At 28.2% G+C, this 14,988-nt stretch overlaps 2 protein-coding genes across 3 annotated transcripts; both read left to right on the top strand.

Moving 5' to 3' along the window:
• The first annotated feature begins 2,296 nt into the window (after positions 1 to 2,296).
• LOC107934541 (tropinone reductase homolog At5g06060) lies at positions 2,297 to 6,009 on the top strand. The gene is made up of 5 exons (XM_016867027.2): positions 2,297 to 2,690; positions 2,890 to 3,097; positions 4,229 to 4,445; positions 5,025 to 5,131; positions 5,714 to 6,009. Exons 1-5 carry the CDS (start codon positions 2,581 to 2,583, stop codon positions 5,900 to 5,902), a joined length of 831 nt encoding a protein of 276 aa, XP_016722516.2. The 5' UTR covers positions 2,297 to 2,580; the 3' UTR covers positions 5,903 to 6,009.
• A 3,354-nt stretch (positions 6,010 to 9,363) lies between these two features.
• Positions 9,364 to 14,884, top strand: LOC107934614 (tropinone reductase homolog At1g07440). 2 transcript variants are annotated; one of them, XM_016867121.2, is made up of 5 exons: positions 9,364 to 9,563; positions 10,259 to 10,466; positions 12,258 to 12,474; positions 13,380 to 13,486; positions 14,500 to 14,884. In XM_016867121.2, the coding sequence occupies exons 1-5, from the start codon at positions 9,475 to 9,477 to the stop codon at positions 14,710 to 14,712; spliced, it is 834 nt and encodes a 277-aa protein (XP_016722610.1). In that variant the 5' UTR covers positions 9,364 to 9,474; the 3' UTR covers positions 14,713 to 14,884. The 2 variants fall into 2 exon arrangements, with proteins under 2 accessions (XP_016722610.1, XP_016722673.1); XM_016867184.2 differs by having other exon boundaries at positions 9,441 to 9,595.
• Positions 14,885 to 14,988: the final 104 nt, after the last annotated feature.

Below are 14,988 nucleotides of genomic sequence, written 5' to 3'. Positions count from 1 at the left end.
TTAGTGCCTAAATTGAAAGTTTTAAAGTTATGTAACCAAAACAGGAATGCGCGCATAGTTGGGTGACTATTTGTATAGGTTAACCTTTCTTTAATAATATCTTTGAGTGAGAAAAAAAATTAAGAAATAGTTTCTATTGAATAAATTAAAAATTAAAATTAAAAAGTTCACTTAAAGTATCAAAATTATGTATCAAATTCAAGCTTGTATGCACCATACAAATCAACATCGGCGGAAATAAACCAAAATGACTAAAATTTTAATCGAAACGAAACTTGAATGACTCAATATTATCTTTCTTTTTTGCAATTTTGCTTTTCTTTGTGACCCTTTCACCTAAAATATTAATATATATATATTAGCTAAGTTTGATTGAAATGGAAATACAAAAAAATCTAAGATAATAATCTTCATCTTTTCTCATTCTTTTAAAATTAACCCTTAATGTCACAAAGAAAAACAAAACTAAAACAAAAAGACCAACTTACGCGATGTGTAAACGTTGAGGGATAAGTTTCTTAGAAACAATACTAAATTGTCATGATTTATAAATGTTGATCGTCAAAGTTGCCACCATTAACCAGTTCGTGACAGAAAAATACAAAATTAAATAGTTGGGTGACTAACCAAGAAGTCTACTAATAGTTAGGTCACTACTATTGTAGTTTATCCTTAATAAAATTGCTTTTTGAAATGAAAAATACAAAATAAAGAAATTGGTAGTGTATTTTTTTTTTCATTTTCTTATCATTTATTAGCTTTAATAACTTAATATAATGATTATATATATATATATATTACTTTTTTACTGTAATTATAAAAAATAAAATAAAAATTAAGAAATAATTTTATTTGATAAATTAAAATTAGAAAATTAATTTAATATATTAAAATCATGCATCAAATGATACATGCTTGTACGCACCATACAACTGAATCCATCACAATGATTGAAATTTTAATCGAAATAAAACTTAAATTATTCAATATCGATTCTTTTTATTTATTTATTTTCAATGTCCGTTTTACGATTCAATGTTCAGGATTTGTGATTATTCCTCCCAATAGAGTTTTTTTCATAATTCGAACTTATATCTTAATTCAGAGTATAATATATTTTATTACTTCACTCAACTTCTATCCATAATAATGTTTTAATATCGAAATAATATGTACCAAACCCTGGGGTCATTGCACTAGGACTTGATGGTTGGCTGAAAGGGACAATAATTTCCAACATGTAATATACACTAACGTATATAATAAAACACCCTACCATGTGCATTGTTGACCCTAAAATCAGAAATTTTAAAATTCATAAAATTATAGTGTGATCTTTTTAAAAATGTTAAAATTTTGATTTAATCCTTTTAAAAATCATAAAATATAACTGTATTTTGTTCTCATAAAAATATGACCAAATCTCCGGCACCCTAAAAAAAGTTTCTTGCTTCATCCTGGAATAATACTATACATGATCAATAAAAAATCATTTTCAATTTAGTCCATCCACTTCAAAACTATATTTAAAATTTTACTAGTTTCATCTTAAAATTTTCAACATAGTCCTTAATTTTTATCAAAATTTCAACATGTTCCCTTCAATTTAGGATTATTTTTTAAACTGTTATTTTCTTAATTAAAAATTGAAGTATTGAAATCCGATTATTTATAAAATATGAAAAGTTTAAGATTTACTTGTTAACGAAGTACAATTTTTAAGATGAATGTTATGATTCACTTTTGAACTTGCAAAGTGGATGGACTATATTGAAAATTTAATGAGCTTGTAAGGACTATTTATGATATTATACCATCTTAAAATTGAAAAGACAAAAAGATATAAATAACTGAGTAACCCGTCTAATTTACTAAAAAAATAAGCCCCTGAAAAAGACATATATATTATTTATTGGAGTAAAAAAAATAAAACATATATTATTTGTTGACTTCAATTTCGATGGCTGAAAAAAAAGATGATAATATCCAACACAAACGTGTATCATAAAATAAAGATAAAAAATGTTTTTAAAAATAAAGTTGGCGATATTAATTTAAATTAAGAATTTTATAATAGTAGAGTACATTTAGGGGTGAAGGGACCTCACCCTTAAAATGAGAAATTTCTGTTTTAAACCTCTCAAAATTCATAAAATTATAATTTAGCTTCTTCTAAGATCATTTATTGTTCTCATACAAAATATGACTTAATCACTGGCCACTAAAAGAAATTTCTAGTTTCAACCATGGATATATATATATATATATATATATGGTTAAACTACACCTTAGGTCACTAAATTATTAGTAAATTTTCTTCTCTGATTTTTGACACTAATTGTTCGATCGACTTGGATTTAAAATATGTTTATCTACTCGTCAAAGAGTACTGATTTACTGTACTAATCGTCGAATCATCGCTTGGAGCTCATTAGCCAGACTTAAATGAAAATTTTCGAATAATTCAGTGACTATTTTATAACTTTCTAAAGTTGATTGACCAAAACATAAACTAACTAATATTTTTTTTGGCAGAAAATTTAGTAATAGTTTAGTGAACTTATATATATATATATATATATGAATGTAAGCAAAATGGGTGAAGCAGGGGTTTTTAGCAAAATGGAGTCTTCAAGATGGAGTCTTCAAGGCATGACTGCACTTGTTACTGGTGGAACCAAAGGGCTCGGGTAATTTCCTCTCCTTATTTCATAAAAATTTCAGAACAACAACTAAAACACGACACAACACGAAGATGTTTATCTCATTTTCATGATTTGACATGAATTTAGTGGAAATGTACGTAAAAGATGATTGTTTTTGATATCGTCTTAAACATGTTTGACTTTATGCCAATGTGAAAAACCAAGTATTGCAATTGGTGATCAGGCATGCAATTGTGGAGGAATTAGCTGGATTCGGAGCGATTGTGCATACATGCTCTCGAACTGAAACCGAGCTCAACAATTGCTTACTCGAATGGAAAGCAAAGGGTTTTCGGGTTACAGGTTCGGTGTGTGATGTTTCAGATCAAACTCAAAGGGAGAATCTGTTAAACACTGTTTCCTCAGAATTCAACGGGAAGCTTAACATCCTGGTAAATTACTATAAATGTTCAAAGTCTTTGCACTCTTATATATTTAAAATATTTAACCCGTCTTTTTTCTAGTATTTAAAAATACAAGTTCAATTGTTAATATCGTTAAAATTATTCTGTTGTCAAAACTTTTGTTATATGGCTACCAAATAAGTATATATATTATTTCAAAATATTATACCAATGAATTCAACAGAAGAATTTTAACGGGATTAACAATTAATTCTAAATTTTAAAATCTAAAAAAATAGAAGGATTAGCAAAATAAATAAGAGCAATTTTTTTTGCAGTGATGATATCAAATATAATATAAATCATTTTAGGTTTAAATTAGACTTGTTAATGGTTGGGTTACCTTTCTAGGTTTGAAAAATATATGAAATTTGAAAGGGTTTGAATAAAAATATTAAGTTTGAAAAAATGTTTGGGCAAAAAAATAGGTCCGTTTAAAATATGGTTAAGCTCAGGTTTGAATATTCAAGACTTAAGCCCGGTCTAGTCCTATTTTCTTCTTTAGTTCTCAAAGGTATTTATTAGAGTGAGCCCAATGACTAATCTTTCGCGTTCAGTAGGCCCATTAAGGGAGAAGACACTGGCCACGAGTTTTAAAGTTTATCATGTTTTTTTATTATATTATTTTTATATATTATATAATTTATAACACATAAAATTTAAATTTATAATAATAGATAATACTACTATAATGTAAACATTAACAAATGTTAAGATAACTATATATAATTTGAATAAATAAAAAATATATAAAATTATTATATATTAAAATAAATATATTTTTTAAAATTAAAAAAATATATATAGGTGGGCCTAAAATGGACTTCAGTTATACATTTATAAATATGGGCAGGACAGACTTGAGCAAAATTTTAGGTTCATGTCCGGGCATGGCCAGGTTTAGGCTCGGCTTGAATCTGGCTTGGCCCATAATCACCTTTAGTTTAAATCATTAGAATTATTTTAGGTTCGTATAGTTTTAAATTCGAATTACTTTAAATTTAGACGGTTAACCTTTTATAATTAAATCGAATTTTCGAAAACAGATCAAATCCACAAATCTAATTAAGAATTAGAGAAGCGATGGATCCGGATGATGATGATGGATAAAATTTGTAGATAAATAATGTCGGAACGAATACAACGAAATTGGTGACGGATTACACGGCGGAAGATGTTTCGTTTTTGACGAGCACCAACTTCGAATCGGCTTTTAACATTAGTGTGTTGGCATATCCCCTTTTAAAAGCTTCAAGTGCTGGAAGCGTTGTGTTTGTGTCTTCAATTGCTAGTCTATTACCCGCATACTTTGGGGCTATATATGCTTCCAACAAAGGTAATTTTTTCTTCTAAACTTATTATTTGAGTTAATTGCAGCAAACATCTTAAACTATGTCTTTTATTCTAAATTGATCCCTAAACTTTAAATCATTCTAATCACATCTCCAAACTATCAATATTATATCAATTAGGTCTTTCTGTTATTGAAATCATTAATTTAACTGTTAAATGACGCATTAAATCGTATGTGACATAATATGAAATGAAAAAAAATTAAGAAAATAAATATTGTTAAAATGGATGTTTTTAAAATCTTAATTTTTTATTCTAAAAAAAAGCTTAATTTTGGTGTTTTCTCTCTCTCGTTAAGATTTGGAGTGTTATTGAACGTTTTGAAATTCGGAGACCAATTTAGAATGAAGATCAAATCTGAACTGACAGTTAATGCTAGACTGATGAAATGACTTGATTGATATAATACTATTACTTTGAAAACTCAATCGAAACATTGTAAAATTTATGGAGCAATTTAAAATCTAGGTTAAGTGATAATTTGACGATATTTGATGTAATTAACTTTATATTATGTATATGTTGTTATATATGAGTATAAAATTATGTGTTTTTGTTGTAGCTGCCATGAACCAGCTTGCGAAATACTTGTCATGTGATTGGGCAAGAGATAATATTAGGGTTAATGCTATTTTACCTTCGGTCGTCAAAACAGCCCTCTTTGACGAGGTAAGAAGCTCTTCCTTATGCTTTATATTTTGAGTAAATTATACCTAAGGTCACTATATATGATTAGTAAGTTAACGTTTTGATCAGATCATTCAACTTCAAAAAGTTACAAAATGATCACTGAATTATTCAAAAGTTTTCATTTTAGTCACTGGGATGCTAAAATCACTGTTATATAACCTTTTCTGTTCACACCAATCGAAAGCTTTCCTTCTACAATTTAGTTTTTTTATGAACATCTTTGAATATCATGAATTTGTGAACCAAAATCTAAGCAACTTTCTTCTTTAATCTTCGACTCTAATCATCAAATGAAAACTTTCGAATAGATCAGTGACTTAAATGAAATTTTTTGAATAGTTTAGGGACCATTTTATAACTTTTTAAAGTTGAGTGATCAAAACGAAAACTTACTAATAATTGAGTAATCTTGGGTATAGTTTAACCTTATCTTTTATACTTTTGTTTCAAGGAACTTATAATTGAACTCAAATGAACATACGTGGTAAGAAGCTCGAGTTCGACTCAATTCAAAATTCAATTCAAGTTTGATCAAACTTCATTTTTAAATTCTTTTTCTAGTGTTTCGAAGCTAATAAAGAAGGATTAGAGGCAACCCTAAACCGAACACCATTAGGACGGGTTGGACAGCCAAAGGAAGTGTCACCTATGGTGGCGTTCCTGTGCCTACCAGCGGCTTCATATGTAACGGGGCAGGTTATTAGTGTTGATGGTGGGATGAGCGTGAATGGCCTCTTCTTTCCTAAGTAAATCATGAAAGAAACAAGGAGCCATGAACTCAAGTATGTAGGTTGAAAATTGAGATGAATTGGACATGTTTAAGCTATGAGATATGAATAAGAAGACAAGTTTGTCAACCGTGAATGTTAAAAGACTTATCATAATTTAAATATGTTTTTAATGGTCTAATTATGCTTTTAGTATCTATACTATGTTAAAATTTAAAATTTAACCTCTTTACTTTAATTTGATGTAACTTGATTCATGTTATCAGTGTTAAATCATTTACCAAATTAATCCTAGTTAGAGTGGAATATTTTTTTTAAAAATATTAAATTATTTATATAAATTTATTGTATATTATATTTTAAAAATTTATATTTTCTATTATTTTTAACGGTGCTTAGTTAATTTCTAGCACTAACTTCTTAAAAATATAAAAAAGGGTTATGTACCGAATTGAATAATTTCAACCATAAATAAAACAATTAATAGATGTGGAGTGCCTCTGTTTTAAAAGCTAAAAGCTTTGGTTAGAAAGTTTGAGAATCAAATTGATAGAATTTGTAAACATGAAGGGTTATATTTGTTGAATTATTTAGACTTAGGACTAAATTGATAGAATAAGTAAGTATTGAGGACTAAATGTGTTATTATAAAAATTACAAAAAGACTTTCGATTTTCAATTTAATGGCAGGTGACCAAAAAAGGAACGAATTCAAACGTTAGTGCCTAAATTGAAAGTTTTAAAGTTATGTAATCAAAACAGGAATGCGCGCATAGTTGGGTGACTATTTGTATTGTTTAACCTTTCTTTAATAATATCTTTGATTGAGAAAAAAAAATTAAAAAATAGTTTTTATTGAATAAATTAAAATTAAAATTAAAAAGTTCACTTGAAGTATCAAAATTATGTATCAACTTATTCAAGCTTGTATGCACCATAAAAATCAACATTAGCGGAAATACACCAAAATGACTAAAATTTTAATCGAAATGAAACTTGAATGACTCAATATTATCTCCTTTTTTTTTTTTGCAATTTTGCTTTTCTTTGTGACCCTTTCACCTAAAATATTAATATATATTAACTAAGTTTGATTGAAATGGAAATACAAAAAAATCCAAGATAATAATCTTCATTTTTTCTCATTCTTTTAAAATTAACCCTTAATGTTACAAAGAAAAACAAAACTAAAACAAAAAGACCAACTTACGCGATGTGTAAACGTTGAGGGATAAGTTTCTTAAAAACAATACTAAATTGTCATGATTTATAAATGTTGATCGTCAAAGTTGCCACCATTAGCCAGTTCGTGACAAAAAAATACCAAATTAAATAGTTGGGTGACTAACCAAGAAGTCTACTAATAGTTAGGTCACTACTATTGTAGTTTATCCTTAATAAAATTGGAATAATTTATAAGACCATTGGTTGGTGCAAATAATTAACACATTTTTTAAATTGGATATTGTAAGGGACTAAATTAAAATTTGAGCACTATGAATACCTATATTCAAAAAATGTAATTTCATCATTTTAATGGTTTATATCTTTATAGTTTTTAAAGGATTAAATCAAAATTTTTTTTATCATTTTTAGGAGGACTAAAGTACAATTTTACCATTATTAATTTAAAATTTTATAAATTACAAATGGATAGTTGTATATCATCCACACACACATACACTATCACTATGTGCATGCATGGTTGTCTATCATCCACACACATATAGTAAATTCCAAATTAGTTTAAAACATTAATTTTGAATTTTAATTTTCCTTTTGGATTTTTGTTGATTCAATTTGTATCTTTTTAACTCATGGTATCAAATTCATTTAGGAGTTTTATAATAATAAAGATACACAAAAATAATATTTAATACATCATTAGTGAAATGATAATATGACACATTATCGTTGAATAAAACAAAAATAGTAGAAGATTTATAATTATTTAATCGATTTTTCTCCCTCTAAAGCACTCTTTGTGCAAATCAGACTTATAAGATCCAACGGTTACCATTCTTTTATGAATAAGAAAAGCTTAATATATCATTTGGTATTCGAGATCAATATTCTTTTTATAATTTAATATTTGAGTGTTTAATTCGGGTTTTAGAATTGATTTGAGGAAAGTTAAGTGCTTATATTATTAGTTTTTCTTCTTGATTTTGTTAATAGAGTAAATTTAGTTTTAGTTGTAAATTTATTTAATTTTGTATTTAATTTGTCAAATACTGTTAGATGATTGTGTGGTTTAATTAAAGTTATAGGATTGATTTTGTGAAGTTAATTGTTAATATTATTAGCTAATTATGAATTTTAATCAAATCAATTCTAAAACTTGAATTAAACACTAAAAAAATTAACATTGTTACCTTTAGATACCAAAATGTATAACTTTTATCAAATACATATACCAAATTAGACCAAAAAACAACACTGTACCACATTAGAAAAAAGTGTCAAACTTAAGTACCAAATTATGTATTAAGTTTTTTTTTCTAATTTCAGTGATTAAATTATCTTTTTCTGAAAGGTTCAGTGATTAATGTAATTTTTTTGTGACATTGAGTATTAATTTTAAAATAATAAAAATTATTATCTTTGGATTTTTGAGTGTTTCTATTTATATTTTTTTTTGGAAATTTTCAATCAAATTTAGCTGATAAATTTTTTTTTAGCTTTTCAAGTAAAAGGGACAAAAAAAAAATCAAACTTGTAAAAAAGACCAAATTACATATTGTGTAAATGTTGAGGGTTAGATTTTTTAGAATCAAGACCAAATTGACAGGATGTATAAATATTGAGGGTTAAAATAGTTACTATGTCAATTTTAAAAGCAGCCACCATTATCTAGTTGGCGACAAACAAAAACAAAATTGAATGGTTGGGAGACCATTTTGTATCTTTTCATGGTTGGGTAACAAAAAATGAAATTTATTAAGTAACAATTTTATAACTTTTCATAATTAGATGATAGAAAAAATACTAATAATTAAATGACTACTGATGTAATTTACCCTTAATTTATGGATGTTGAAGCTACTTACCACCGTTAATGACTAATGAGTAAATTCAATTACTAGTTATGTATTATGCGTACAATTATAGATTTAGTTTATTTTTTCCAATTGGGTCTTTCTAAGTCCTTATATTTTTCGTATTTTGAAATTTCAATCTTGACACAAATGAGAGTCATTAATCCACTAACTGGATGTTTATGTAGATAAACTGGCATGACATTACACATATGATAATATATTTTGGCGCATCAGATTTTAGAAATAGCATAACTTTACTTAATGAATTTAATAGTTACTATCAGGTAATGACTGAAATATTAAAATTTGGAGAGTACAAGAACTAAAAATGATCATATAAAAGTATAGGGATTAAATTCATAACTTTTGCAAAATACAGGGACTAATGACAGAATTTAACCTTGATTTGAAGATAAATAGTACATGATTAATCTCGTTCTGTGGCTGAAAACAATTCTGATTTACAGCATATTATCCATCCATCCATATGTATATATATACACACACGTATATATGAAGCACCATAAAAAAGGAAGGTGAGAAAGTAAGCACAATGGGAGAAGCAGAGGGGTGTAGCAAAGACAAAAGATGGAGTCTTCAAGGCATGACTGCACTTGTCACCGGTGGTACCAAAGGCATCGGGTACTTTCCTCTTCCTATTCGATAAAAATAGGGTAAATTATACCTATTAATAAATTTACATTTTAATTATTTAATTTTAAAAAGTTAAAAAATGGTTATTGTTATTGAGTCATTAAGGTTTTTTTTTTTAAAAAAATTTGACTAATGAGCTTTAAACGACAATTCGTCGATTGTTATGTGAACCAATACTCATTGATAAGTGTAAAAACATACATTGGATCAAAGTCGATCTAAAATTCGTGACATTTAAAGTTGTTTTATAAAAAAAAAAATTGAATTGTAGAATAAAAGAGGAAAAAAAAGCTTTTAAATGGTATAGGCGATGCGAACAGAAAAGGTCATATATCAACGATTTTAATAGTCTAGTGACTTAAAATGAAAACTTCAAATAGTTTACTAACCATTTTTGTAACTTTTGAAATTCAATAATCAAAATATAAACTTATTACTTATTTAATGACCTTAAATATAATTTGCCCATAAAAATAACACCAGAAAAATGACTAAAACACAACACCACACTTAAAGGGATAATCTTATTTTCGTGTTGAGACACAGATTTGATGTGAATCTAGTGGAAATCCTCACGAAACGGTTACCTTTTTTTTCTTCTTTATTATTATGGTCTTCAACGTGTTTGTTTTTATGTCAATGTGACAAACCAAGTATAGTGCAATTAATAAGATGATGATCAGGCATGCAATCGTAGAGGAATTAGCTGCATTCGGAGCGATTGTGCATACATGTTCTCGAACTGAAACTGAGCTCAATGATTGCTTACTCGAATGGAAGGCAAAGGGTTTCCGAGTTACCGGTTCAGTGTGTGATGTTTCGAATCAAGCTCAAAGAGAAAATCTACTAAACACGGTTTCTTCTGAGTTTAATGGGAAGCTTAACATCCTGGTAAATTACTGCAAATATTTATGTGTATGTATATATTGCAAATTTCATCCTCGAGATGGGCTTGTTTAAATCTTTTGATTACTCGTGCTCTAATATTCAAGCTAGATCTTGTCATTTAATCTTAATTGGGGTTAATAAAGTAATTTTAATCCATTTCGTCAAAAAGTTAAGGGTAAATTACAATTGACTTCACCCAACTATGGTTTCTTTTTCGGCCACTCAATTATAGAAAGTTACTAAATGACCACCCAACTATTAGTAAATTTTTTTTGATCACTTTAACTATGAAAATTTACAAAATGGTCACCTAACTATTTAATTTTTTGATTATTTGTCACCAGCTAGTTAATGTAAAACTAAAAACACTCGAAAATCCAAGATAGTTTGGTGATCAAAAAAGAAAAAAAAAATAGTTGGGTGAGTCCAGTATAGTTTACCCAAAAATTAATGATAATTGTAACCTTATAGAATCAAAATTTTTTTTCAAGGGAGATCAAATATAATATACACCATCAAGTAAATTTTGGGTGGGGTTAGAGGTGTTGATGGTTGGGAGGGTCGGGCTAAGTTTGGGCTCGGCTTAAACATGATATTGATATATTTTATATTTGTTCAAATTGAACCTGGCAAAAAAGATGGGCCTAAAATTTTACTCTAGCCTGCCTATATTATATTTTAATCATTTTGAAAAATATTTATATTATTTTTATTTAATATTTAATATTTAATAGCTTTATATATTTTTTTTGCATTTACTAAAATTTTATATATAGACATCTTAATATTTTTAATGTTTTTAGTATTATATATTACTATAGATTTAAATTTTTTTGTGTTGTAAATTTCATAATATAATAAATATTACAAACATAGAGAACGAGTTGAGTCGAACACGGGTCTTGAATGCTTGAGCCTGAGCAAGGCCCATATTTTAAATTGGTCTAATTTTTTTGTCTAGACACATTTTTTGACCCTAATATTTTGGGTTGTGTTTTGCAATTGTAGTCCTATCAAATTTTACTCAAATATGAAAACTCGATCCATTCTACTTAAATATGTTCAATTTAACAATAAAAAAGTTCAACATGTTGAAGCCAAATTGACCCGAAGCTGAAATAACCTAAAAAGACCCAGATCCATAATGATTCAACATGCAAAACCCGAGCTTTATCCCTAAATGACACAAACCCAAAATAAATGGAAATCGAAATAACTCTAATATGAAATAAAGTACACCTAAAAATCACACAAACCGAAATAACTCAAAAATTTAAAACTTGTACTAACCCAATCCAATCAATTAACAAAACTATCTTCAAAGTGAGATGTTTTCAATATTATTCATTTACAAAGTTATGTTACTAGGAGGATTTTTTATCTTTTAATATGTTTATAGTTGAATGTATCTGAGAGGTCCCGCTATTATAGGAACATGATTAAATTAGTCCCTCTACTATTAAATGGATCAATTTAGTCCCTATATTATTAAAAAGAATTAATTAAGGCCTAATTGAAATAGAGAATAACATCTACTGTTTTAAAAAATTATAATTTACAATTTAACAGAGTTAATATTTTAAAATTTTTTATGATTTTGTAAATGAAATATTTTGTTTGGAATTGAAGTGCAATTGAATTCTTTTTGTACTAAAAGGGACTAAATTGATCCATTTAATAATAGGACTAAATTAATCTAGTCACTATTATACAGAGACCTCCCATGGAATTTAACCTATGTTTATATAAAATTAATAAAAATTTGGATTTGAATTGAACTCGTAAAATTTGCAGATAAATAACGTGGGAACGAATATAGGGAAAATGGTGACGGATTACACGGCGGAAGATGTTTCATTTTTGACGAGCACCAACTTCGAATCTGCTTATAACATTAGTGTATTGGCACATCCCCTTTTGAAAGCTTCCGCCGCTGCAAGCGTTGCGTTTATTTCTTCTATTGCTGGTATATTACCTGTATTTAATGCGCCTATATATGGAGCCAACAAAGGTAATATTCTACACGTTTTATATTTATAAAATTATTTTTTTGCATATTGTATTTTATTTACTTTTTTGGATAAAGCAATATTTAGTCTTTGAACTTGGTATTTTTCAATTTGGTCCTTGAACCTTTTTTGGTCCACATTAGTCCCAAAACTTAGTAATCTTTTTTTCTAATTTGGTCCATGAACTTAGTTCAATTAAGGTGTGAAAATGTACCACCTTAAGATTGTATCATGGCATCACCTAAAAAATTAAAAAAAATTGTATAAAATGTTAAAGTTACAAGTTTAGGGACCAATATCAGAGTTCCACGCCATCATGCCCTAACAGAATCCAAGTTTGAGGACTAGATTGAGATAATATGTCATGTTCAGGGACTGATATGGACCAAACAAAAGTTTAGAGACCAAAGTTGGAGTGTTGTCAAGTTTCAAGGCATACTCAAATTGTAGTCTAGATTTTAAATTGGCCATAGAACTTCAAACATTCTTTTCGAGTCTTTAAAATATCTCTATCATGTCAATAAGGTCCTTCTGACAACTTAACTATTAGCTTAGGTGTTAATTGTCAGCTCAAATATAGTGTAGAGTATATTTAAAACGTATGGTTCAATTTTAATTACGTGCAAACAACTTGAATCTAATGTGTTTTCAATTTGATTCATGTGTTTTAAATATGTACCATGTCAGATTTGAACTATCATTTAATGCCTAAATTGACAGCCAAACTGACGAAAAGACTTGATTGATATAATTCTAATACTTTGAAAACTCAATTAAAATATTTTTTTGTTCAAAGACCAATTTAAAATCTTAGTGATAATTTGAGAATGTTGGATATAAAGCCTTGGCCCCTTCAAATGGAAAATTTGTGCTTTATTCCCTCTAAAATTGTCTAATTTTGTTGCAGGGGCCATGGAGCATCTTTCGAAATTCTTAGCTTTTGACTGGGGAGGAGATAATATTAGGGTTAATACCATTGCACCAGCAACCATCAAAACTCCCCTTGCTCAACGTGTAAGAAACTCTTCCTTATGCTTATATTTTATACTCCCTCCGCCCCAATAAACTTGTAATCGGTCTTGAACGAACTCGTGTCATAAGAAGCTTGAGTTCAACTAAATTTCAAAACTCGGTTCGAGCTTTGATTGAATTTCATTTTTTCTAAGCCATTTACATTTTATTGAAACAAAATCTATAATTTATGTTGAAACTCAAGTTTGGATTGAGATTTTTCAATTAATAATATAAATATATAATCTTAAAAAAAGGTAAACTACACCCAATGTCACTAAACAACTAGTAAATTTACGTTTTGGTCACTCAACTTCAAAAAGTTACAAAATGGGTATTGAACTATTTGAAAGCTTTCATTTAAGTTACTAAACTATTAATTTTTTTATATAAGTCATTAGGTTGTTACGTTTTTTTAAAAAAAAAACAATTCGGCTAGGAAGCTCCAAGCAACGATTCAATTGTTGGTACAGTATCAGTACCCATTGATAAGTAGAAGAATATAGCCAATCTGGCGGTCAGTGTCAAAGATCGGAGAAAAAAGTTGTCTAGATTTTGGTTTGTAGATTCATAATTTTCAAAGCTGTTTCATGGCAAAAAAAAAAGTTGAATTGTAGAAAAAAAGGGAAAGGAGAACTTTCTATTAGTGCAAGCGGCGCAAATAGAGAAACCTATACAACAACGATTTTAACAGCCCAGTGACTAAAATCAAAACTTTCGACTAGTTTAGTGATCATTTTGTAACCTTTTGAAGTTGGGTGACTAAAACATAAATTTACTATAGTTTAGTGACTTTGGGTGCAATTTACCCTAAAAACCTGATTAAACTTTTAAATAATTAAGATATTCAAATCGGATGGCTCGATGGTTTGACTCGATAATGATAAAAAAAAATTGAACTTTTTCTAATCAAATCCAAATAACTTTGTGTTACGTTTATTAGGACTCGACATTTAGTTTTGATCATAATTAGACAACTATAGACATAATAGATACATTGATATATTATTTTGCAGTTTTTTGAAGGCAATGAAGAAGGATTAAATACAATGATAAGCCGAACACCATTAGGACGGCTTGGCGAGCCAAAGGAAGTGTCGGCTATGGTGGCTTTCTTGTGCCTACCGGCGGCTTCATATGTAACAGGGCAACTTATTTGTGTTGATGGTGGGATCACCATGAATGGCCTATGTTTTCCAAATCAAATTACAAAACAACATGAGCCATGAGCCACGAGCCAACTCAAATGTGTACGTAGTTGGTAAGTTGGGATGTATAAGACCTGTTTGGGCAATGAACTAGAGGAGGTTGGAAATAAGGTATTGCAAAACAAATCTGTTATCATTGATTGTAAACTAAATAACAAAGTATGAAATCAAAAATTATTGCATCGTGGTAAAATCATCGTCTTGCCCTAATTGGTGTAATCATGTAGCAGATCTCATCCCCTAAGGTTAACACAGTCCTTCGATATTCGTATACCCAAATATGGAAGATGGAACTTG

The sequence above is a fragment of the Gossypium hirsutum genome, chromosome D13 (assembly GCF_007990345.1).
Source record: "Gossypium hirsutum isolate 1008001.06 chromosome D13, Gossypium_hirsutum_v2.1, whole genome shotgun sequence".
NCBI classification, from domain to species: Eukaryota; Viridiplantae; Streptophyta; class Magnoliopsida; order Malvales; family Malvaceae; genus Gossypium; species Gossypium hirsutum.
This window is presented reverse-complemented; position numbering and strand designations above follow the sequence as displayed.